The sequence below is a fragment of the Lissotriton helveticus genome, chromosome 8 (genome assembly GCF_964261635.1).
Source record: "Lissotriton helveticus chromosome 8, aLisHel1.1, whole genome shotgun sequence".
Taxonomy (NCBI): Eukaryota; Metazoa; Chordata; class Amphibia; order Caudata; family Salamandridae; genus Lissotriton; species Lissotriton helveticus.
Window position 1 is genome coordinate 1,497,968,477 of NC_136069.1, and position 23,691 is coordinate 1,497,992,167.

Genomic DNA, 23,691 nt, shown 5'->3' on the forward strand with positions numbered 1-23,691 from the left:
CATCCCCGTCCTGCCGGCCCACCGGCGTTACCTGCGGTTTACGGTAGGCCACGAGCACTTTCAGTTTACCGTGCTCCCCTTCAGCCTTACCAGCGCCCCACGGGTGTTCACGAAGGTGATGGCGGTGGTCGCAGCTCATCTGCGCAGGTTAGGGGTGTCAGTCTTCCCCTACCTCGACGACTGGTTGTTGAAGGCGGGCTCACCCCAGACAGTCGTCAACCACCTCCGGATGACGGCAGACCTCCTGCATCAGCTGGGGTTTTCCATCAGGTTTTCCATCAATGTGCCGAAATCACACCTGTGCCCCTCTCAGAAGCTCATCTTCATCGGAGCGGTTCTCGATTCGGCGCAGTTTCGGGTTTATCCTCCCGAACAGCAGGTCCGGGATGTTCAGGCTCTGATTCCCATCTTTCAGCCTTTGTCCCGGGTCTCGGTCAGGTTGACACTGCGGCTACTGGGTCTGATGGCCTACTGCATCCTTCTGGTGCATTACGCCCGGTGGCGAATGCGGGCTCTGCAGTGGGCCCGGAAGTTTCAGTGGGCCCAGCATCAGGGCAACCTCTCCGACCATGTCCTGATCTCCGAGGTCACTGCGAGACAGCTGCAGTGGTGGCTCACGTACAGTGATTGGGTCAGCGGCAGATCCCTCTCCCTTCCCCAACCGGAGCACGTAGTTGTGACGGACGCGTCCCTCCAGGGCTGGGGAGGCCACATGGGAGAGGCGGAGATCAGAGGCCTCTGGTCTCCGGCGGAGTCCCAGCTCCACATCAACCTTTTGGAGCTGCGGGCGATTTGTCTAGCACTGAAGGCATTCCTCCCCTCTGTTCGGGGGAGTGTAGTGCAGGTGTTCAAGGACAACACCACCGCCATGTGGTACTGCAACAAACAGGGCGGGGGGTTGGGGTCGTGGACCCTTTGCCAGGAGGCTCTGCGCCTCTGGCAGTGGCTGGAACATCAGGGCGTGACCCTGGTGGTTCAACACCTGGCAGGTTCTCTGAATGCCAGGGCGGGCGAACTCAGCCGTCGGTGCATGATGGATCACGAATGGCGTCTGAACTCGGACGTGGCGCAAGGCCACTTTCAGCAATGGGGAGAGCCTTGGTTAGATCTATTCGCCACAGAAGAGAACGCGCAATGTCATCAGTTCTGCGCGTTGGAGTTTCCAAAGCGGCACTCGCTCGGAGATACTTTTCGTCGCGAATGGAGTTGCGGTCTATTGTACGCCTTTCCGCCTATACCACTTCTGCCCAGAGTGCTGAAGAAGATCAGGCGCGACCGGGCCCAGGTTATCCTTGTGGCTCCAGACTGGGCACGAAGATACTGGTATCCTGAGCTACTCAGCATGTCAGTCGATCCCCCGATTCGTCTGCCTCTTTGGGAGGACCTTCTGTCGCAGCAGCAGGGGACGGTTCTGCACCCGAACCTGTCCAGACTCCACCTACAAGCTTGGAGATTGAGCGGCGGCAGTTGAGGCCATTTGACTTGCCTCCCGAAGTCTGTAATGTCATTCTGGCAGCCAGGCGTCCCTCCACAAAGTCGGTATACGCCTGCAGGTGGAACAGTTGTGGCATGGTGCACAGCAAAGGCTGTGGACCCACTCTCTGCACCCCTTTCGGAGGTTCTCCTCTTTCTTATTTCTCTTGCCCAGCAGGGCTCTGCTCTGGGCACTATCAAGGGGTACCTTTCTGCCCTTTCCGCCTTCTTAAGGCTACCTGATCAGCCTTCCTTGTTCAAGTCCCCCATTGTAAATAGGTTTTTAAAGGGCATCACACACATGTTGTCTCCTTTTCCTTTCGTGATGCCCCAGTGGGACTTGAATCTTGTACTTACTTACCTAATGTGTGCTCCCTTTGAGCCGCTCCATAACTGTCCTCTCCGTCTTCTTACTTTGAAGGTGGATCAACTTGTGTATCCAGGCATGTTACTCCTTGGCTAAGAAGGAGCCCCCTGTTGGATTGCGGGCTCATTCCACTCGGGCCACGGCGACTATCACTGCCCTGGGCCGAGGAGTGCCCTAGTAGGACATTTGCCAGGCAACTACGTGGGCCTCGCTGTACACGTTTGCACAACACTACTGCCTAGACAGCCAAGTCCGGAGGGATGGTTTCTTTGGTCGTTCCATCCTCTAGGACTTTCTGGTGTGATTATTGGTTCTAAGGTAAGGAATCTATCACCAACGTGTCTCTTTCAGATGCACAAGTTACTACTTGTGTAACGATATATCTGTAAAAGACATTAGTTAGTGATAGATTCCTTACCGACCCACTTATCCTCCCTGTTCTGCGAACCGATATCTAGGGTTAAGGTCATCCCCTTTCAGGGCCCTAGTTTCATGGCACCAGTGTTGGTTCTATCATGGCTCTGCATATCTGGCGCTGAAAAGCTGTGTATCAGAACTGACATCAGCGTGCATGGGCGGCGTCTAAGTACTCCGACGATGTCATTCCGGCGCTAACGACGCCGACGATGGACGCGGAGCCGCGGACGACGCCTACCGACGCGCAGGGGTATTGCTACGCAAACATTTCCGGATCCAGTCTGATGCCTGGGTATATTCTAATAAGGAATCTATCACTAACTAATGTCTCTTACAGATATATCGTTACACAAGTAGTAACTTGTGCTTTTCATACCTTTGCTACGCACTATGTGTGCTGTTTTGAATTGTATGTACTATGTACACTGTATATATGTATATCTACTGTCATTGGTCCGTCCGGGTGCCTCGAAGGCACGGAAAAAAGCGCGGAACTGATGTCATCACGCTGACGTAGGCCTAATAAGAGGTCGGTGACGTCAGCCGGAGTCGCGCGCGATGCCGTGCTCATGTGACGTCGTCCACGCCAGCGTGCTACAAAAGAGTTTTCCAAACGTTGCTGACGCAGGGGGATATTCACAAGGTGAGGAATCCACAGGCAGATACTGTATCTACCAGAAAAAGCGTTACTGAATGTAAGTAACTTGTTCCTTCCGCAGAGAAAAGTGCATAAGATATAGCAACTAAACATTCTACTTATGAGAAAAGCATGTTAAACTTCCCACATCAGTTTAGTTAACAAGAATGAAATGACACCAAAATTACAAAAATAGGATGTAGGGAAATTAATAAAATAAATTAATTGAAAATCACTAGAACCAAAAAAGTCACTGTTATGTTATATGGTGTGGCAGACCAGGTCCTAGGGACCCTCCACAGCCAACTGGTCATGAAGTGAGGTCAGGAAAGGCTTAGGGGGGGTCTGCCTTGGTGAGGAATCCCATGAGTGCCTGGTCACGTTTATGGGAGCCAGAATCGGCCATGCTGTAACACAGGATGAAGGGCTCTGCATTGTCTGATATATTGACTTAGCAGTCCTGTTGGAGGGTTAAGAAACACTCAGTGTGGAACAACCCTGGTGGTATTATCATAGACCGATTGCTCCAGACATAGAAATGTTTATGGAGAATGAATATAGTTAAGAGGCTAGGCTGGAGGCCAGGGCATGCCAGGTCAGGGCCCAGTGAGGCTGGATGCCATATTCTCTAGGGCCAGCTGAAGCCTTGATTCTTGTGGCAAACAGCTCAGAGGAGGACAAACCCAAAATATTGCCTTCTGATGTAGTGTATATGCCAGGTACCCTCTGTACTCTGTATGTTCAAGCTCTTAGGCTTCATTGCAAACATTCTATAACTTGTGTGCTGATGTGAAGATTCTTCCAAACTTTCAGATACTGCTATTTGGACTGCTGCTGTCCACATTTAGTAATGGTAACAGTAACAATTCCACTTTTCCAGAATTTGCAGTTTTCCCTTGAAGATATACAACTTACTCTGTCCTGTGGGTCTTTGTCTCTATGTGTCTCTGAGAAGTGGATCCACAGCAGACATGCTTCTTATAAAGAGCATCTGGGGCCCTCATTGTCCGTTGGACCTGCAAGAACGTATCTATTCTCAATCTGAGGAGTAGAAGCAGGGTTTCACACTCCAGTCCTCCTCCAGGCAAACTGGAATGATTCCAATCGGGCAGTCTTTAGAAGTCTTCTTACTCAAAGTAATACTCACATTTGGGCGCATTTTGAGCTGTGGACTCTTATGCAAACCTGGCAATGATTTGCAGAACTCTCAAATCAGTTCAGAGTTCAAGCACATTCTCCTCCGTCATTTGTCAACAGTATGGCCCAGTTCCTGGTCCCCAGCATTGACTTTTCTTTAGCCATAGACCCCAGTTTTGCCAGATAGTGGAACAGAGCATTGTTTTTTTTATATCTCTTCCTTGCCTATATAGTCCCACAGCCAACCTCCTCTAGGGTCAAAGCTCAACATTTCTCGTCTAGGTACCCTTATGTTCTGCCATCCTGTGTAGGAGGCTACTGTCAATCTGAGATCTGAGCTTCAGAGGAATTCAATGTTGTTGCTTCCTTTTAGCACCTATTTGCCGAAAGACAATGGGTGTGGGTGTGGGTGTGGGTGTGGGTGTGGGTGTGGGTGTGTGTTTGTGTGTGTGTCTGTGTCTGTCAGCCACTTTTCAAGAGAGGGTTGCTGAGACATTACACAGCACTATTGCTGTGCCATGGTGATCTTAGGATCCCTTCATTGAAAGTGCTCTGAAGCGATCATTTCAGAAGACTTTTGAAATATGATCTACAAATCCTACTTGGATCTGAAATTGAGTTTCCAGTGTTGCATAATTAAATTCTTGTTTCTTCAATGAGTGACATCATGGTTATATCTTGATATTTTACATTTTAGGGAAAAGCTATGGCACCCCTGTGGATTGGATGGATTCCACCACGTACGAAGCTTCACTGTGGAAGAGAATGATTAACTCGCCAGATCATTGGGTAGAAGATACACTTCAGCTTAGAATGCTAATGATGGCAAAGTAAAATCATTGATTTGTTTTCTCACATATAGTGGTATCCACTTACAAGCACTCTGTTTTTTAATAATTCAAACCTAATCCAGCAAATTGTTTACTTTCTTCCCAATTGTGCCATGAGATAAAATAGCAGGTGTAAGAAAGGGTGTTGGATGGGGGCATGTAGGGAGAAAAAAAGTAAATGTATACTTTTTAAGAGAAGTTCTTTCACTTTAACTTGGTAAACAGCCATATGCAGGTGTTCTCATGTCTCAAAACTGACGGTTACATAGAAATAAAAAAGGTAAAATGTAATGTTTAGGTATTCCTCTTCATCAGTAAATGGCCAGCCTGTATATTGTATCAAATAAACTGCCATACTTTTTAGGACATGCAATGCTGCGATAGATGAGTTGTCAATATGTACATATTTCATAAAGTAAACATGCTTAAAAATATTGAGCACTTTTTATACGGTATTCAAATAAGTCACATGTATTTTAAATAAGGCCAGTGTCTCATCTAACTCTAAAAGAAGGTTTTAAGTACTTAGATCGTAGTTGTAGTTTTAGAATTAAATGAGAAATTGCATTAATTCAATTCTCGATGCCCAGATCAATTTACTTGTTTTTAAAGAAGATAAAGGTTGGCCATACTTTACTGCCACCACTAAGACATGGGATAAGGATGAGTTCAGGGTTCCTTTTGGTTTCACAGTTGGGCTAATGGACCGTCTATTTAAAATCTATAATTGGAATGTCTTGTGTCGCCTTATGTTTCTCTTGTTGAATGTTTGTTATAGATTCTTGTATGACTGGTAGTAGGAAGCATTTAGTTCAGTCATGACTGTGTATGTACCTCGTACTTTCACTGTAAGACAATTTTATTTTGTAATCATAAAAAAAGACAGTCCTTTATTTAAATAAATACAAATATTATACAAAACATGATGTTACTGCATTATTTAAATCGACGAACATAAAATGGGTAAAGTGTTTCTTAATTTTGCACACAAAATGTAGAAGGATAAACCCACTATGCACTAAATTAAAGATTACACCTTCCTAGAAGGTTCTGCTGTCTGATTTAGGAAAAATGCCTTTAAGTCAAGGTTCCTCATTGCCTTGGTGATTTGAAGGAACGACTAGCAGAAGGTGAGCCTCACGCACTAAAAGAAAAAATCCATCCAGCCTCTTCCTAGAGGCACCAGAGTCAACTGAAGAGAGGGGGATCAAGTAGACTGCATTATATTTCAGTTGCTGCTGCTGAGGTGGCTGTGAAGCGGTGTCTTGTGCTACAAAGTGGTATAAAACCCCTGTGGGGTATCTGACAATTCACAACCCCAAGTAATGCTCTGTACATCTTTTCAGCATGCACTTTCACAACCTCTCTACATTTGTGTTATGAAACAAAAGGGAAAACCCAAATGGAATATCACGTATTTTTTATAAATATCTTAAAAATAACTTGAAAACTCAACCAGGTATGACACTGTAAAGCGGCAAAGGTAGTCATGACTTGGCTGCTGCATGTGTAATGTAGAGTCATGCTTATATTATCCATATCAAGTTTTTATATCCATCCTATATCACTTGTCCTCTTGCTTTACAGGGTTTCCACTATACATTCAATAGACCTCTCCACCAGCTCTCCCTGAGATCACACTGGCACAGTGCACAACCACTCGTGGTTCAATAGCTTTGAGCACCAAAGAACCCAGAGAAAATCCCTTCTTAGATGTTGCATCCACTGTATTGGAACTCCATTCTGGAGTTCAGTAGTGAATATGTTGGATCTCCTTTGTGCATCAGCTACACGAAACACCAAAGAAACTCCAGCAAACAATTTACAAGAGGTCATGGACACAGTACTGCACCTGCTATTGCAGTGGGGATCTATTTTTGTGTGGTGCACAGATCAAAAGAAACAAGACTTCATAGTTTCTCAAAAGTGAAACATTCACATAAAGAATTGACCAAAAATTGATGAGCAACCACAAATAAATGAAGTCAAAATTACAAGAAAACAAATTAAACTCTCAAACATGTGTGGTGGAATTATTCTTTATTCTTTTAATCTCCACAAGGTAGTCAAAGCAGTTCGTCCTTTTATAGGACTGCTTCAGGGCTTCAAAACATAGATAACATAAATACAATTAAAAATCATGTTACAATCTATGACTCTCATTAAAATAATTACAACCTATTTATGTACAATTTCTTTTATATTATATTTACAAACCACCACATGGTCAAACATGAAAACTTATTATAACAATAACAAGTAGATATCATCAAGCCATGCCATTTGCATTTATATTGGTCGAGTAACATTACCCATTGGGCAAACTGTATATCTACATTGATAATGGGTAGGCACAATATTCAGTATTGCCATAAATGGCTATCCAGACAGAGCTATACAAAAGAGGAGAAGATAAACAACGAAAGCAAATGAGACCAGCAAGAAGAGATCATAATTCACAATCCAGAAATCGCAAATGCATTTTAAACAATAATTACTTCAAACAGGTATCATTCATGTGCACTGCTATTTGGTCTCCAGAATTCATTTTTGAGGCAAAGAGTCTTGCTCTAAAGATGATTAAAATAGCCTAGCCTCAATATACTTCTATAATTTCAGTATGTTACTTTCTTAATAAGCATAAGTGCATCCGGGGTAAAATTTTTCAAACGGTCCATTTATTCGAAGGTAAGTTTTGTTCCTAATCAGATTTTTCTGGCCCATTTCGGCCACAAATTCTACAGTAACATAATATATAGTGGAATTGAAACAATATATTTAACAATGTTCATAAATCAAGTCACATACGATCTACTTATTAAAGATATACATTTAAATGTTCCTATTGCTATGATGCATCTGTGAAGGGGATAAGATGCATCACACTGGGCCGGTGTCGAGCTGTTCTGCACTGCGTCAAGATATGTAGAGTTGTGTCAACATCAAAGAAGCCGGTTATGTCCCTGTGGCTTCAACAGGGGGCCAGCTGACTGAACCTTGGAGATTTCCTGGAGTCCATGGTCCACACAGGCAAGCTGGTCTCTGCAGGGCAGCTTACAGCAACAGAAGAGTCCTGGTGCAGCAACAGTAGGCCTTGGGCAGTTAAGCAGTTTTCGGTCAGTGATGCAGGGCTTTGGCAGCAGGGCCAGCTTCTCAGCTTTGCAGTCCTTTTCCTGGCAGAGTTCACAAGTCCATAAGTGATCTGAGGAGTTTGGTCTGACAGGCCAATATTTATACATGGTGCTGAGAATTTTCTGGAGTTTCCCCCTATAGAGGTGTCTGGCATTTCCTGCCTCCCTGCCCGGGTTCCAGCCTGTCTGGGGGCAAAATTGGCTAGTGTGAAGTCCTTTGTATGTGAGCAGAGTCAGTGTCTTGGTAGTGCGAGTGTGGTAGGTGACAGGTCCACCTCCCTAACAAGTCAGAGATGGCCCATCCTGCCAACACCCTAACCCTCTATTGTGGTGCAGTCTAGGAATAATTAAAAAAGGCCATCTGCCAACCAGAGCTAGTCATGTGACCCAGGGACAGGCTGCAGCCACAAACTGGTTAGGACAAAAAAATAGCAGCTTTCTAAACAAGCTTTGTAATGCAATAGGTCTAGCATTTGTGCAAGTTTGAGCTTTTGGCATTGTAAATGACGATGCCTTTTATTTACGTTTTAGTTTTTAAAACCTAGATAAAAGGCATTGTCATTTACAATGCTAAAAGCTTAAACTCTTGCAAATTTAAGACCTACTGCATTGCAAATGCGAGACCTATTGCATTGCAAATGCTTGTTTATATTTATAACCTCTCCATTGCACTAAGCACTGTCTTCTAGGAGATGGCTTGACAGATCACACCATATTGTCAAGGTACTATTTTTCAAGGACTGGAATTTCATGAAACTATTTTACCTAGAGCAAGAAAGAAGAATGATGCCACTCTTACGATGCATTTCAACATTTTAATAGCAAGATCATAGTGTTATGCCTCACAGTTTCATTACTTTGTGATACCCCATTTCTGCAGTATGGCCCTCCATTCACTGTAACTGTTTGCTCCTCAAGTCTTGGTTTCTTTCACAATGCAGCATCATCTTCACAAGATGTACTTGTTCTAGACATGGTGCATGTCACAGAGGGCATGTAGCTACTGCACTGCATAGCGAAGCAAAGCCTCTACACGGCTGCGGTAGTCGTGAAGAATGGACATTGAAGAAAAGTAGAAACAGGGAAAGGAGGAGGAAGACAAAAGAGATATAGCCATAGAACGGAGTTAAGGGAAATAAAGGTTAGGAGGAGAAGCAAGGTGAAAGAGGAGAGAAAGGTGGGAGACAAGAGAGGGGAGGGGAATGCGTAGATAGTAGAAGATAGAGGAAGAGAAAAAGCGAGAGAGGGAAACAGAAAAACAAGTGAAAACCGGAAGCAGAAAGAGAAGAGCAGAAGTAGGGGAGACATTGAAAGTGGCATCCACGAATAAAGAGAGAAGCATAAAAAGCTGCCAGCCACGAGTCTGTGACTTTTAATCGGACTTCGGTTTTACCGGGCACACTTACCTCCGTATCCTGCTCCACTCACGGACCCTTGACATGCCAGAATAATTAAATATGGGGAACTGAAGCTTATTGTACTCCTTAAAGTGTACTGTGAGCAACAAGTGAGATATGCAGGATAATTCAGTACCAGTTAAGAGAGCAGCGTGTTCCGCTTTCGGAAGCTGCTGTTTTGTTCATGTAATTTCGCAGTAGCAGGAGGAATGTACATGATGGGGCCATTCCCCTCCACGGCAGCGCTTGTGAGGAAAGAACGCAATAATGTAAAGCGCAGTGTCCCTGAAGCAGGCTCCTTGTTAAAATAAAAGCAGGATGGTGTTCAAAAGTATATAAATAAACCCATTTGTTTATAATGTAAACACCAGCACGAGCGGAAACTCAGGAAGTGAGATCCCTGCCTGTTAACATACCCCTAATGTTTAGTTTTGGAATCCTGCGTCGGAACAGCCCAGCCCACTAATCCAACGTGCGTGGGGGCGGAGGGCGAAGATTTAGACAAAGAGCTCCAATTAATTAACAAACAAAAGTGCACACAATCTACTAGCGCACAATCAGGAGGCAGTACAAATATATTAGGAAGGGAAACGCACAAACATGAATAAACATAAGCCTGAGGCAGACCCAAACAAAAACAAGCCCAATCATCCATAAAACAAAGGCCAAAACCAAACTAACATCCTACTAACAAAAGCCCAAATGCCGGTCAACAGCGAAAATTGCTAAAAGCCTAAAAAATGTAACCACGAAGAGGGAGAGGCATGGCGAAAGAAGTACCCCAATGCAACTGCGGAAATAGGAGGTGGGAGGAAGGAAAACTATATTTAAATGTAATCAGCTATGGTGCCAAAATGTCACACAGGCAAACAGAAACAGAGCAGGAAACAAAGAAAAAAGTAGTCCCCCAGAGAGCAGACAAAGAACTATAGTGTGATGAGACAGTACTTAGCCCCTGCTGCATGGGAGGAACGGAAGAGAAAAAGGAGGGACGAAGAGGCAGGACTGACAAGTGGCACGTAAGTATTTTGGAAGGACACTGAAATGAGCAAATCAAAAGCAGGGGGATGGCTTTAAGCCAACATGAGAAATTACATCAGGTCTTGAATGCTCAACCTAAAAAAGCTTTTTCAGAACTGTGACTTACAATCTGACTTTACTATTAAAGATGATTTTAATTTACTATTTCTCAGACACCAAACTTGACTTTCCTACCTGTTCCCAATCAAACTTTAGCACTTTTTAAATGTAATAAGGTAACCCAATGTTATCCTGTGGGAGAGGTAGACAAATTTGGAAGTTGTTCACTACCGAGACATGTGAAATTTAAAAGTACATTTCCTTCTTTTTAATTACGATGCACCCTGCCCTATGGTCTGCTGGGGGTGACTTATCTGTTTTAATAAGGTAGTTGGCAAAAAGGTCATTCTGCCAAGTTGAATGGGCAGTTTAAAAATTACAACAGTCTACAATACGTGCTGCAGGCCCACTAGGGGCATTTAATTTACAGGGTACATGTAGAGCCACTTTAGTACGGACTTACAAGTAAATTAAATAGACCACTGTGGTGTAAGCCAATTTTAATATGTTTAAATGGGGCACTTTAAAACTGTTAAGTGTAAATTTCACAGAGTCCCAAGGCCAACAACATCTAATTTAGAACAAGCATTAGAAATGCAATCGGGCTCGGATTTATTTGAGTTTGAGCTAATGGCATTGTAAATGCCAATGTATTGTTGCTATGTGTTATGGAGTGTGTTCATGTGGTGTGTACTGCCAGTTATCTCCTTGTGAGTGTGAGAATATTGCACCGTTACTGCCTGTGATGTCCTTCTTGTGAGTGTGAGAAGCTTGCACCTCTGCTGCCTGTGGTCTCCTTGTGAGTGTAAGAAGCTTGCACTGCTGCTGCCTGTGATGTCGTTCTTGTGAGTGTGAGAAGTTTGCACCGCTGCTGCTTGTGATGTCCTTCTTGTGAGTGGGAAAGGCTTGCGCCTCAGCTGCCTGTGGTATCCTTGTGAGTGTAAGAAGCTTGCACAGCTGCTGCCTGTAATGTCCTTCGTGTGAGTGTGAGAAGCTTGCACCGCTGCTGCCTGGGAGTATGAGAAGATTGCATTGTGCATCTCTGTGCTGTGCCTGTTCTTTGTAAGGGACTCTTGCTCTGTTGCTGCTGCTGCCTTGGCACCGGACCTGCTGTGAGTGTGTAAGGGCAGCTTGCACCACTGCTGCTTGTGATGTCGTTCTTGCGAGTGTGAGAAGCTTGCACCTCTGCTGCCTGTCGTCTCCTTGTGAGTGTAAGAAGCTTGCACTGCTGCTGGCTGTGATGTCGTTCTTGTGAGTGTGAGAAGCTTGCACCGCTGCTGCTTGTGATGTCCTTCTTGTGAGTGGGAGAAGCTTGCACCTCAGCTGCCTGTGGTCTCCTTGTGAGTGTAAGAAGCTTGCACAGCTGCTGCCTGTGATTTCCTTCTTGTGAGTGTGAGAAGCTTGCACCGCTGCTGCCTGTGGTCTCCTTGTGAGTGTAAGAAGCTTGCACTGCTGCTGCCTGTGATGTCGTTCTTGTGAGTGTGAGAAGCTTGCACCGCTGCTGTTTGTGATGTCCTTCTAGTGAGTGTGAGAAGCTTGCACCGCTGCTGTTTGTGATGTCCTTCTTGTGAGTGGGAGAAGCTTGCAACTCAGCTGCCTGTGGTCTCCTTGTGAGTGTAAGAAGCTTGCACAGCTGCTGCCTGTGATGTCCTACTCACTACTCTACTCTACTCACTACTCACTACTCTGCACTCACTACTCTACTCACTACTCTACTCACTACTCTACTCACTACTCTACTCACTACTCACTACTCTACTCACTACTCACTATTACACTCACTACTCACTACTCTACTCACTACTCTACTCACTACTCACTACTCTGCACTCACTACTCTACTCACTACTCTACTCACTACTCTACTCACTACTCTGCACTCACTACTCTACACTCACTACTCACTACTCTACACTCACTACTCACTACTCTACTCACTACTCACTACTCTGCACTCACTACTCTGTCTGGGTTAAGGGAGACCCTCGAGGCCCTGGTGTCACTGCACCTGCTGCACCCTCACAGCCACTGGTAGTAAAATACAGGACTGTCTGGGTTAAGGGAGACCCTCGAGGCCCCGGTGTCACTGCACCTGCTGCACCCCTGGACACCCACAGCCACTGGTAGTAAAATACAGCACTGTCGGGGTTAAGGGAGACACTCGAGGCCCCGGTGTCACTGCACCTGCTGCACCCTCACAGCCACTGGTAGTAAAATACAGCACTGTCTAAATTAAGTGAGACCCTTGAGGCCCCGGTGTCACTGCACCTGCTGCACCCCTGGACTTCCACCGCCACTCGTAGTAAAATACAGCACTGTCTGGGTTAAGGGAGACCCTCGAGGCCCCGGTGTCACTGCACCTGCTGCACCCCTGGACACCCACAGCCACTGGTAGTATGCTGTTCTGTGTTATGTGGTACTGGTATGTTGTGCTTTGTTATGTCACTTTAACTATTGTTGTAATGTTTGAAGTTATGATACTCAGTGTTATTTTTCTATGTCATGTGTTTCTATGTTTTGTGGTCGTGCCTTGATGTGCCCTGCTAAGTCGTGTCATGCGATGCTATGGTATGTCGTATCATGCTGACATGCCATCATGTGTTTTGTTATGGTGGACTACGTACCCCACGTCATGCCTATGTTTTACGACATTACACTATATTGCAGAGCTTTTGCGTTTTTACTTAAAACGGGACTGCTTCTAGGCGTTGTAATGGTTTAAACATTCATACGACGATCTAGAAAACAACAATCTCAAATAATCGCCTCATAGTAGCTCACATCAACACGCCAATGGTTATGGTACCAATCGCCCCAAACTCTAACGAATCTATTGCATTTGGACTGGAAAGGTTCCCTGTCCGGCGTCTTTAGATGTGTTTATATTCTTTCGGGTGGGTGGGAGAGGGCTACATGTCTAGAGGAAGTGGGGCAATGTACGTCCAAAGCGGGGCCCGACTTCTCTCACTGCCTGCAGGGCTGCCTGGCCTGCCACACTCGCATCTGCTCTGCTGCTCTCTGAGGATGAAGGTTGGCGTGCCCTGCTGTGAGGTGGAGGTGCGTGCTCATGCTCATGCAGACATGCCAAACTCCCTTAGAGAGCACACAGGGGAAACGTGTGCTCATTGGCTGCTCGCACCCCTGCCCTGTCAACAGCGGAATGAAACATACTTTTTTACAGGACTGGTGAACCTTTCGACATTCCTGTGTGCCACCGTTTTGCTTGAGGGCCTGTGTCTGTTTTGTGCCCAGTGGTCTATCTTGGGATGGAAGGAAGTAGCCTTGTAGCCCACCTCACCAGTTAGTTTTGCACATAGATTTAACTCCTTCACTGCCTCCCACCCGAAGACATTGCACATAGTTCATGTGCCCAGTGCAGTCAATCAAGGCACAAGCACATACCGGCTCCGCCGTTCTAGCCTGGCAGTGTCCTGACTGTGCAGGTGGCGCGTTGGAGGCTAGAGGGGATGGTAATCTTCTGCCCCCCGCCCCCCAATGTTCCGCACAAAGGCCGGTGTTGGCTCCCCTAGGGCGCATGCACTTCACTGTGGCGCATACAATAGACAGCACGGCCTGCTACCCCGCACACTCTATATTTACATGTCGCGATTTGTAAACGGGAGGCATCTCGCCCAAGGCCCATCTGGAGTGGGCTGGAATAGGACTTTGTAGTCCCGAAGGAGCACCATTGAGGTGGAAGCACAATAAACAATTGTCGCGCGACGGAGATGGCGAGTCTTGCGGGGTACCCCCCCCCCCCCCCCCCGTGCATGGTGGGTGCTGTTACTGCCCCTCGGCAGGTGCAGGTGGTTTGTTGATGAGGGGCAGTGCTGCGACACTGCAGGATCGCGGTGATGGCGCGCGGCATCTGTGTGTGTGTGCCGGGGATGATGGGGATCTGGCGACACTGGCGCAGATGAAACTGCGACACTGGGAGCTGGGCTGGCGGGGGAGGGTGTGTGTGTGGGGGGGTGGGGGGGCAGGGGATACACAGAATTGAAGCCGAGAGTGCCGCGTGGGTCTGGGGGTGAGACAGTGGAGCCAGGGTCGTGAAAAGATACAGGAAGAAGGAAGCGTGCACAAAAGAAGAGTGCTGAATGCAGGAATGCCTCTTCAGGGATGCAGGAAGGCGGGTGCGAGGCGGCAGGAAGAAGGGGATAAGGACGCAAGGAGGAGGCTGAAGGGATGCAGGAAGGAGGGAGCCGAGGCAGGAAGAAGGGTGCCTGGTTACAGGAAGGAAGCTGAAGGGATGTTGAAAAGTGCCGGCTGATGTACGGTGGCGGTGCAGACTGCGGAGATGCAAGGTGCAATCTGTGGATACGCGGAGAGGAGGCCAGAAAGACGCAGGAATTGGAGCAGGGGATTAATGAGAAGGCTAGAAGGTCGGGGTGGATGGGTAAAGTCCGCGCTATATACAAATGCATAAATAAATAAACCCGGCAAAAAGTACACCACGCAATGCTGAACAGTCAGCACACCATCGCTCATTATTCTTACAGACTGTCACGCAGAGGCAGAAAAAAGACACCCCGTAGCAACTTAAAACAAGAACTACAGTGTGGACGAGCATGTATGAGTCATCTTCTGTGAGCCTCGCCTGCTGCCTCTCGTCATTTAACATTGAACGCGCTCACCGCTGTGAACGCGTTCGCATCATCTGGCTTGCATTACACGGGCACTCTGACAGCTCGTAATTAAGATTAATCACTCTGCCATGCTCGCTCTCGCACACAAAATGCCACATCGGGCACGCGTACATTACTTACAGCCTATCACTTCAAGGCTACTACATACACAGCACAGGGAAGACGAATCACTGACCAGATGCCAGAAAACGCTAAGGAATGTCTGGAATTTCTCTCTCCAAGGCCCTAGGAGATACTTCTTCTTTTTTTTCTCCTTTAACATTAGTTCTCAAACTCCTCCCAGTTTCACTGGGAAGGAGTCCGAGCCCTAAAAATGAGAGGGGTGAAGGCAAAAAGAGAGCCCAGCCCAATACATACCCTCATTTTGACAAATTACATTGCCTCTGCTTATTGGGAAACAAGGCAATACTGTCAAACATATCTTGGTGTGGAATATGTGGCCGAAGATTGCTACAATTTGCTTAACCATGCCAGGGAACTGAAGGGAGCAAGGCTCAAACATGCCTATTTTAAAAATTAACATCACTGGTACCAGCTCTAAATGAAATGCTGAAGAGCTAAACTGCTTCTGAATGACCTCCGCTGGAAGTATAAGGCTCCTGAGAACAACTCTCATTCATATACTCTGGGGATGGATGCATTTAGAAATGTTCTGGATGGATGAGTGGTGAATACTGCTCAATGCTAGCATGTGCCTTATTCAACTTTCAGTCATATTAGCAATGCAGCATAGTATGTGGGACATTGGTGAAGATCCATTTCAAGGTTTGAGGCAAAGATCTGCATCCTCAAACATTGGAGATCTGCCAATCTTCCCATGTAGTCAGAATGGTTGGCTGAACATCTGCATATGACAGCACATGAATGTAATGTCTATATCTTATTATTGAGGAAAAACCTGAGTATTTAACTGAGTTTAGGATCAATTCTTGCTTCTCTGCGAGAAGCCCACATCTGTAACAGACTAGAACCCTGTACATTTGAGGAGATGCACCCATGGTTTCTGTATCTACGGATTGTATACAATATTAAACCCACCTACCTTGGATTTACCTCTCTGTAGGTACAGAGAAGGCCAAGCCTTCTCCCCAGGCTAAGATGAGAGACCTGAAAGAACCCTGTGCTGATGGTAGCTGCAACGAATGGTTGTATCCTTTCCCCACCAGTGCTATTTGTGTAGTGTCTTTCGTCAGAACTCAAACTGCACGCACCCACTCACTCGCACACACACTTGACTATTTCACCTCCCTCTTGCCACTTTCCATGCCCTCCCACGCCCTTCAGAAGGTCAGGTATAATATAATGTTAGATTCTATTTATTCATCAAAAAGAACTGACTCTGAATAGCAACTTCCATTGCTAAAGCATCATGGAGTTGGAAACCTCCGGATTTTATAAAAGGCACATGCTCCTGTTGTATTTAGCTCCGGTAATGTTAAACCTATGAATCCTCCTTTTATGTTTCATTGTTTTCAACTTAGACAACAATTGTAAGGTAAGATGCTTCAGTGTACTTTTGTAAAAATCATGATATTATTATTTTTGTTAATTCCAGGGAACTAATTGGCTAGTGCCAGGCTTTGGAAGGTCCTATATAGTATCAAATATGCAATTTATTTGCACCAGATTTGTATTTTAAATTATTTAATGTATATTGTTCAAATGTTCCCGGGTCCCAGTACGCAGCAGACAATTTTACAAACCGGTATGACTTCACTGAAGATCCCATAATGCAGAATATGGAATACGAACGAGCAAGTAATATATTCTTATATAGTTTCTATAAAACAAAAACAATGGGAAAGTGAGGAACCTCATTTCTAGGTTGTATTTGTAACTGATGCCATATTTTGTTCTGCAGAAAGAATTCTATTCACGGCTTCATTTAACAATATGTCTGGGCAAACCTAAAGTCAACGATTAATAGGAGGGGTAGGTGGGTTAGTCACATTAATGCATTGGTCATGATAATGCATTTAGTGTTAATTTAAAGAGGTGAGTCTTCTTTCCTAAATTGGAGCAGGCCTGATGGATATGGGGATCTTGTTCTAGATTCTTGGTGCACAGATGGAAAGGTCCTGCATCATTATGTTGTTTCCTTTTTTTACTTAGTCTAAGGCTGTTGTCCTGGCTGCGGGTATGCCAGAATCACCAGAGATGGTGAGCCTGTTTGCAAGATAGGTGGGGGTGCTGGTCGGGATGGCTTAGTAAGTGGTGCAGCTGAGGTGCCTATGGAGTTCTATCAGGATGAGGTGATATGATCATATTTATTCTGCCCTGGATGAGAAGCGCTACTGCATGTAGGATGGCTTAAGGGTTGCCAGTGTGGAGTCTGGGAGGCCATGGAGCAGGGCATTGCCACCATCCAGATGCGAGAGTATGAGGCCTTGAAGTTGCTCTGTGGAAAAAACAGTAAATCTTCTTAAACAATTTTGAGCCCAGTTTGATTACAGCGATCCCATTCAAATGCTTTAACCTCATGTGCGCGGCGGTTTTTCCCGCTGCGCGCTGAAGTTTTAAAAACCCCGCGGTTCATGACGAGCTCAGCTCGTCATGAGCGCACGGCAGGTAAAACTCATGACGAGCTGAGCTCGTCATCAGCCTCGAAGGGGTTAAGGATAACTAAATGTAACGTCAATTGAACTGGTTGGGTTGTAAATTTGTCACTTTTTGCACAGTTACAATCTTGCAGCAGTCATGAACGTCTCTACAAAACTATCAAATCTGAACAGCTTGTCTGAATTATAAATCAGGCTTTTGGAATGTCTCTACGAAGGTGGTCCAGACGTGAAGCCACTTGGTCCTGCATTCACATGAATAGAAGTTCTCTTGATAGATAGATGTATGATGACGTCTGCAAACCCCATGGAGTATGCCCATCTCCCTCCCACACCCTCTCTACACCAGTTGGAACCTGAGGTGGAGACTCATGAAGCCATTTCAAGAACATATTGGACATATCCATAAGTGCAAAGATGGGGACATCTTCTGTTTCAATTTCTCTTCGGATGAACACCGGGTTTGGAATATAAGACTTTATTGCAAGGTCCAAAGTGTTTATTTTGTGTTTGTGAAGCAGTTTCAGCCAAAGTGCTTCTATTGGAATCTGTCAATGGACTTGGAGGTGCGCGGGTCCACTTCATAGGATGCCTCAGGTTTGCGGTTATTTCACAACAAACATCTCAGTTGTGGCAAACATTGTATAGACTGTATTCTATTGAGTTTTGTTAAAGCAAACATGACACTCAATATGCATTATGTATTTAAATGCAGCAGTGTTTACATTCAAGTTTTCTCCAGAGCCTGTGCGTTTCAGTAGTGTGCGTCAATACGACATTGGTTTCTGTGCGATCTGTATTTTCTTTACGTTATGGTTATTGGTTGTTGCTGTCCACATAGATCATCCAGTGGGCCCTTTTTGTCTGCGTTCCCCTAGGGCCCTTTCAGAATATTTCTTCCCTTATCTAACTAAGTCTGCGTAACGTTATCCAATCTCCATATATTTTTTCAAACTTTTTGAGGGCATTTCCTTCAATCCATGTTTCATTCCCCTCATTCCAACCCATTCTTTATAGTTCTTTATAGTTCTTTATAGTTCTTGCAATCATGATAGGCTATTGTCATGGGAATCCATCACCGGTATGTTCATGGTCTGGGCTAATCAAATTCCCCCCACTGGTACACAGTTGAAGGTGGAATATGTAGAAATTAGCTCATAAAATGAAAACTTAATAAAATTAAAATCTAATAAAATGTTATTCTTTCTAATGACCTCAGCATATTCCAAATGAGCAACATATGCTAATGCTAGGACAATCAATGATATGTTGGTGAATGTATACTATTGAAAGGGAAGCCCAGCACTCCAAAACACCCCAAACTCATTCATAATAGCTAATCAAACCAATATGACTAAATGCTAGTCTAAAGAAAGCACTTAATCTGCACCATGTACAACACCCTCTTGAAACTACACAAAATAAGTTGGAAAATCTTCCGAAGACAATGATGGCAGCCCCCACAAGACACATAATGGGAAATTATTGACAAAACATAGTAATCAAATGCTACAGCAACACAACTATTGACACCAGTCCATGTCAGCAGGTAAAGTATTCCCATACAACACACTAGAGCTACATCAAACTCTGACATTCAAACACAACACTTACATACTCTGTTATATGCAAACTTAAGAAAACATGCCACAAAACAATTGAAAACGGATTCAGCCTCTTGTACCACACAGCAGTCAAATCTTCTCATTTGTACAGTCCGGATTCAGACAACCTACAATGCTCAGGTAAAACCTGTGGCTTTCACCCATTACACCATGGGGTACTACACTTCCCCACATTTTCACACCAATGGGTACTTTCCCTCCCTTGCATAGTCTCTCAATCTCTCACAAGTTGGTACATCTGTTCAACCTACATTGCACCTATGGGGTAACATGCGACTTCTCATGGGTATACTACTCTTTCCCCCCACATCTGCAACAGTTGGAGACACACAACCAGTACGTATTTATACAACAACTCACACATGGGTACTACACTCGCTTCCCCAAACTCCTAGCTAGACTCCTTAGAGACGGGAAAAGTTTGGTGCACACATAGAATCATTTATAAGTATCATAAAGTCTGATAAGCATTAATTCAATGCATCAATTTCAGTTTATTTTTCTTCATCGCAGGTGGTCACACTTATGTAGTCGTTGTGGAAGAACGATTGATTTCATAAAACGATCAGGGCAGCCACATGTTTCATCCTGTCTGACTTTACCAAGGCTCAGAACAAACAGTAGGCGTAATACCAAATAAAGTTAAAACCGAAATGGTTATTTGTTCTTATCAATCAATAAATCAATCAATAAGCATTTGTATAGTGCAACACTGTCACCTCTGGGGGAATCTAGGTGCGACTTCTCAGCCGAAAATACAGGTCTTAAATTTCTTTTAGAAGCCTGCCAGGGACGGTGCTGTTTGAAGATAGAGGATTACAGAAAAGGTGGTCCTAGACGTTTAGCTCCAAATATACTTATTAATACTTCGTAGCCTTATTTAGTTTAAATTACATTTAGCATGCGATTCAATCCTGCAATGAAAAAGGTTTTCAAGAACAAAAAGAGAAAACAATAGCCCAAAACAAGTCAAATGTCCAAACCAACACACAGTAAGTTTTAAATGTCTTAAAAGTAGAGTAAAGGATGACTCCACTGTTTTATTTTTCTAAAATGTTCATATCATTATTCAATAACACAAATCTAGTTTATGAAAAAAAAAAAAAAACATAACACAAGAGGGGTTACCAATAGCGTAACGTGCATAGAGTAGAGTGAAAGTTTTGTGCTCGTGTAAGATAGAAAAAGACCGAAGTGGTCTAGAAAGGATGAAATCTGAATAATTTAACAGATCCAAGGTTCAACAATCCTCAGAGTAGTTCTCAGGGAAGCCTGCCCTCGATGTTTTTATCAGCAAAAAATGTTATTCTTTCTTGCCAAGTTGCGGTGTATTATTCATCCGAGTTTTTTTGGAAGGGTGAAGGGGCCGGGGCAACAAAAGGTGCAGGCTCCAAATGGGGGAAAAAGGGGGTGTCGACGTTTCGACCCAAGGATGAGAAGGGCAGTTTATTTCCTCATGAGCGGGTCTTCATCAGGATGGGGAGATGGCGAAAGGAAAGGGACTAAGTTACATTGGATTCATGTAACCCCAGTAGTGAAGGATGGACACCTGTAGAAACAAATAAACGGGCTAAGTATCTCAACCAAAGACCAAACGGTCAATCGGATCTCAGTACACCATAGGCACTCACCCTTTAATGGTGCGCCATATGCAGAAAATCACTTAAAAACGAAAGCCGTCCAAAACGTGCTCCCGGGTACTGAAAAGGGGAGGAAAACATAGCCATCAGTACTGTGTTCCCAGCATTACAAAATTAATGCATGTTACAGTGCTCAACATAACATAAACACTCGTGCGTGAAACCGCAAGTTTCACTCACCCACGCTGTCAATGGCGGCGGGTGACGTCCGGATAGTAATTTCCAAACAGAATGTGCGTGCTGTCTCTGTGGGTGAAATGTAGACTGTTAGCCAAAAAGGACTAAAACACTAATCTTGGTAGTCCGAAATAGGACAATCGTCAGCGCCCGACTGATCCTAACCTTACCTCGTCTGTCGAGCTGCACTGGCTGTCATTGGGGCTCTGTCCGTAGACTAACGCTGAGTCAGAGATTCTCATCTAATTAGTAGACGTGCCGTCTACGTACACGTCTCTGAAAGTCACGTAGGAACCAGAGAGGTTGCCAACAACACCGAAAGTTAGGAATGATTGGAATGAAGACAGACTAAGGACGAATTTTTGGAATTGAGGAAAACACATGATAGGCAACCGACTACCATAAACTGTTAACATAGATAATTGCAATGCACCGAATAGTTCACAGTGAATAGTACATTGGTAAGCAGTGTGAGGTCAAAATATGCATATACAAATCAGACAAGTTATACAGGGTAGTTTTTTCAGCTGGCGGGTCATGTGACCAACATTGTGAAACAAAAGCAAAATGATTCATCATGGTCATAGAATTACATTTCAGCCATTGTACAAAGTGGACATTTGCCTCGTAGTTTCCTCATATTCATTGAGGCCCCGATTTACCGTATCAAATATATGCATCCATTTACATTCTCTGATACTCAGAGTACTTGCAAAATTACCTCCCCTAACATTTACGAGTACTTTTTCCAGTACCCACCATTTCAGACTCTCAGGTGGGTGATCGAAGCTGGTGAAATGCTCCACAAGGGGGGCTCCCTGCACCTTGCAGCGTATCCTGCTGACATGTTGTAAAATTCGAGTTTTAACTTTTTGTATAGTCTGGCCTATATATAAGAAGCCACATGGGCATGAAATCGCATATATCACGCCAGTCGAATTGCAGTTCGTATGTTGTCGCAAGGTGTGTGTGTAATTGTTATGTGTACACTGCTTTAGTTCCAACGTCATGGGGCACGCTTTACATGTGCCACACTTGTAATGTCCAAGTACTGGTGGTGCATTCCAGAGGGTCGTTTGCGTACTGGTGGGTTTACTCGAAAGTAGTGATTGGACCAAATAGTCCCTCACACTCCTTCCCTTTTTGAACGCATGCATGGGTGGGTCAGGGATACCAATCTCGTCTGCCACTAGATGCCAATGGCCATTAATGACTTTTTTAATGTCACTGCTCCTGGTGTTAAATGTAGTGACACAGGTCATTCTCTCGTTGTTATTATTGCACCTGGATTTGGGCTCCAAGAGGAACTCCCTATGGCAAAACCATGCTTTTTTGCGGGCTTTTTTTCAACAGTCTAAGTGGATACCCCCTATCAGCCAAACGCTCTATCAGTAGGGCTGATTCGGTGAAATAATCAACTTTAAGGCTGCAATTCCTCCGCAACCTCAAAAACTGCCCGTAGGGTAAGTTATCCCTGAGGTTGCGGGGGTGGTGGCTCGAGTAACGAAGCAGAGTGTTTCTTTCGCTAGGTTTTCTGTACAGTGTAGTATGTAGGTGATCCCCATCCACTACTATACTGATGTCCAGGAAATTGATCCTCTTTTCATTAAAGTCCAGGGAAAATCGAATGTCATCTGATTTATTATTGAGCCAGTCATGAAAGTTTCTCAAATGTTCCTCACTGCCCTGCCATATCATCAGCACGTCGTCTATATAACGACGCCACATCATGATGTTATCTCGGTAAGGGTTGGTCTCATTGAGTACAAATTTGTGCTCATATGAATTCATATAAATTATGGCCAGGTCTGGGGCAAAGCTTGCCCCCATGGCTACACCCTTGGTTTGGACATAGTAATTCCCATCAAAGTAGAAGAAATTATTTTTCATGGCAATTTCAAGAAGATCCACAATGAAGGACGTCGGGACCTGGCAAGGTCTCGGTCTTTCCTCCAACACCTCTCTGATTACTTCGAGGGCAGCTTCCTGAGGGATATTGGTGTAGAGGGACGTGACATCCATTGTGACCAAAAGGTTGTGGTTATGATCAAATGGATACCCGTCCACCAATTGTATAGCTTGCATAGTGTCCCTCACATAAGCTGTAGTGTCCTCTGCCATGGGTTTTATGAATACATCAACGTACTTGCAGAGGGGCTCCAGCACAGATCCACACCCTGAAACAATGGGTCTCCCCAGGGGCTTTTCAAGCCCTTTGTGCACCTTCGGGAGCGTGTAGATTGTCGGAAGTCTAGTGTGGCTGTTGTTCAGGTAGTCGTATTCATGTTTGGACAGGTAGCCATCCTCTAGTGCCTTGCTGGTTATGGATCTAATATCCGTACAGATTTCTTTAGTTGGATCTGCCTGTAGTTTCCTATAATTGCATTCCACACCCAGTTGTGACACAATTTCAGATTTATAGTCATCCCTGTTCTGGATGACTATTGCCCCCCCCTTATCTGCTGGTTTTATCACAATTTCGGTGTTTTGTTTCAGTGATTGAAGGGCTTGTCTTTCTTGTTTATTAGTGTTAAATTTTGTATAGCGCTTTTCTGACAGTAACTGATTGATGTCTC

General features: G+C 44.7%; 1 protein-coding gene across 18 annotated transcripts in view; it reads left to right on the forward strand.

The window, feature by feature from the left end:
• The window catches only part of SYTL2 (synaptotagmin like 2), a 398,207-nt gene extending 392,425 nt beyond the window's left edge, over positions 1–5,782 (forward strand). For 17 of the 18 annotated variants that reach the window (XM_078658474.1, XM_078658456.1, XM_078658457.1 and 14 more), the window contains one exon: positions 4,729–5,782. In XM_078658474.1, the coding sequence (XP_078514600.1) occupies positions 4,729–4,865 (137 nt within the window). In that variant the 3' untranslated portion in view covers positions 4,866–5,782. The remainder of the gene's footprint in view (positions 1–4,728) is intronic. The other variant, XM_078658473.1, reaches the window with a different exon arrangement.
• Positions 5,783–23,691: the final 17,909 nt, after the last annotated feature.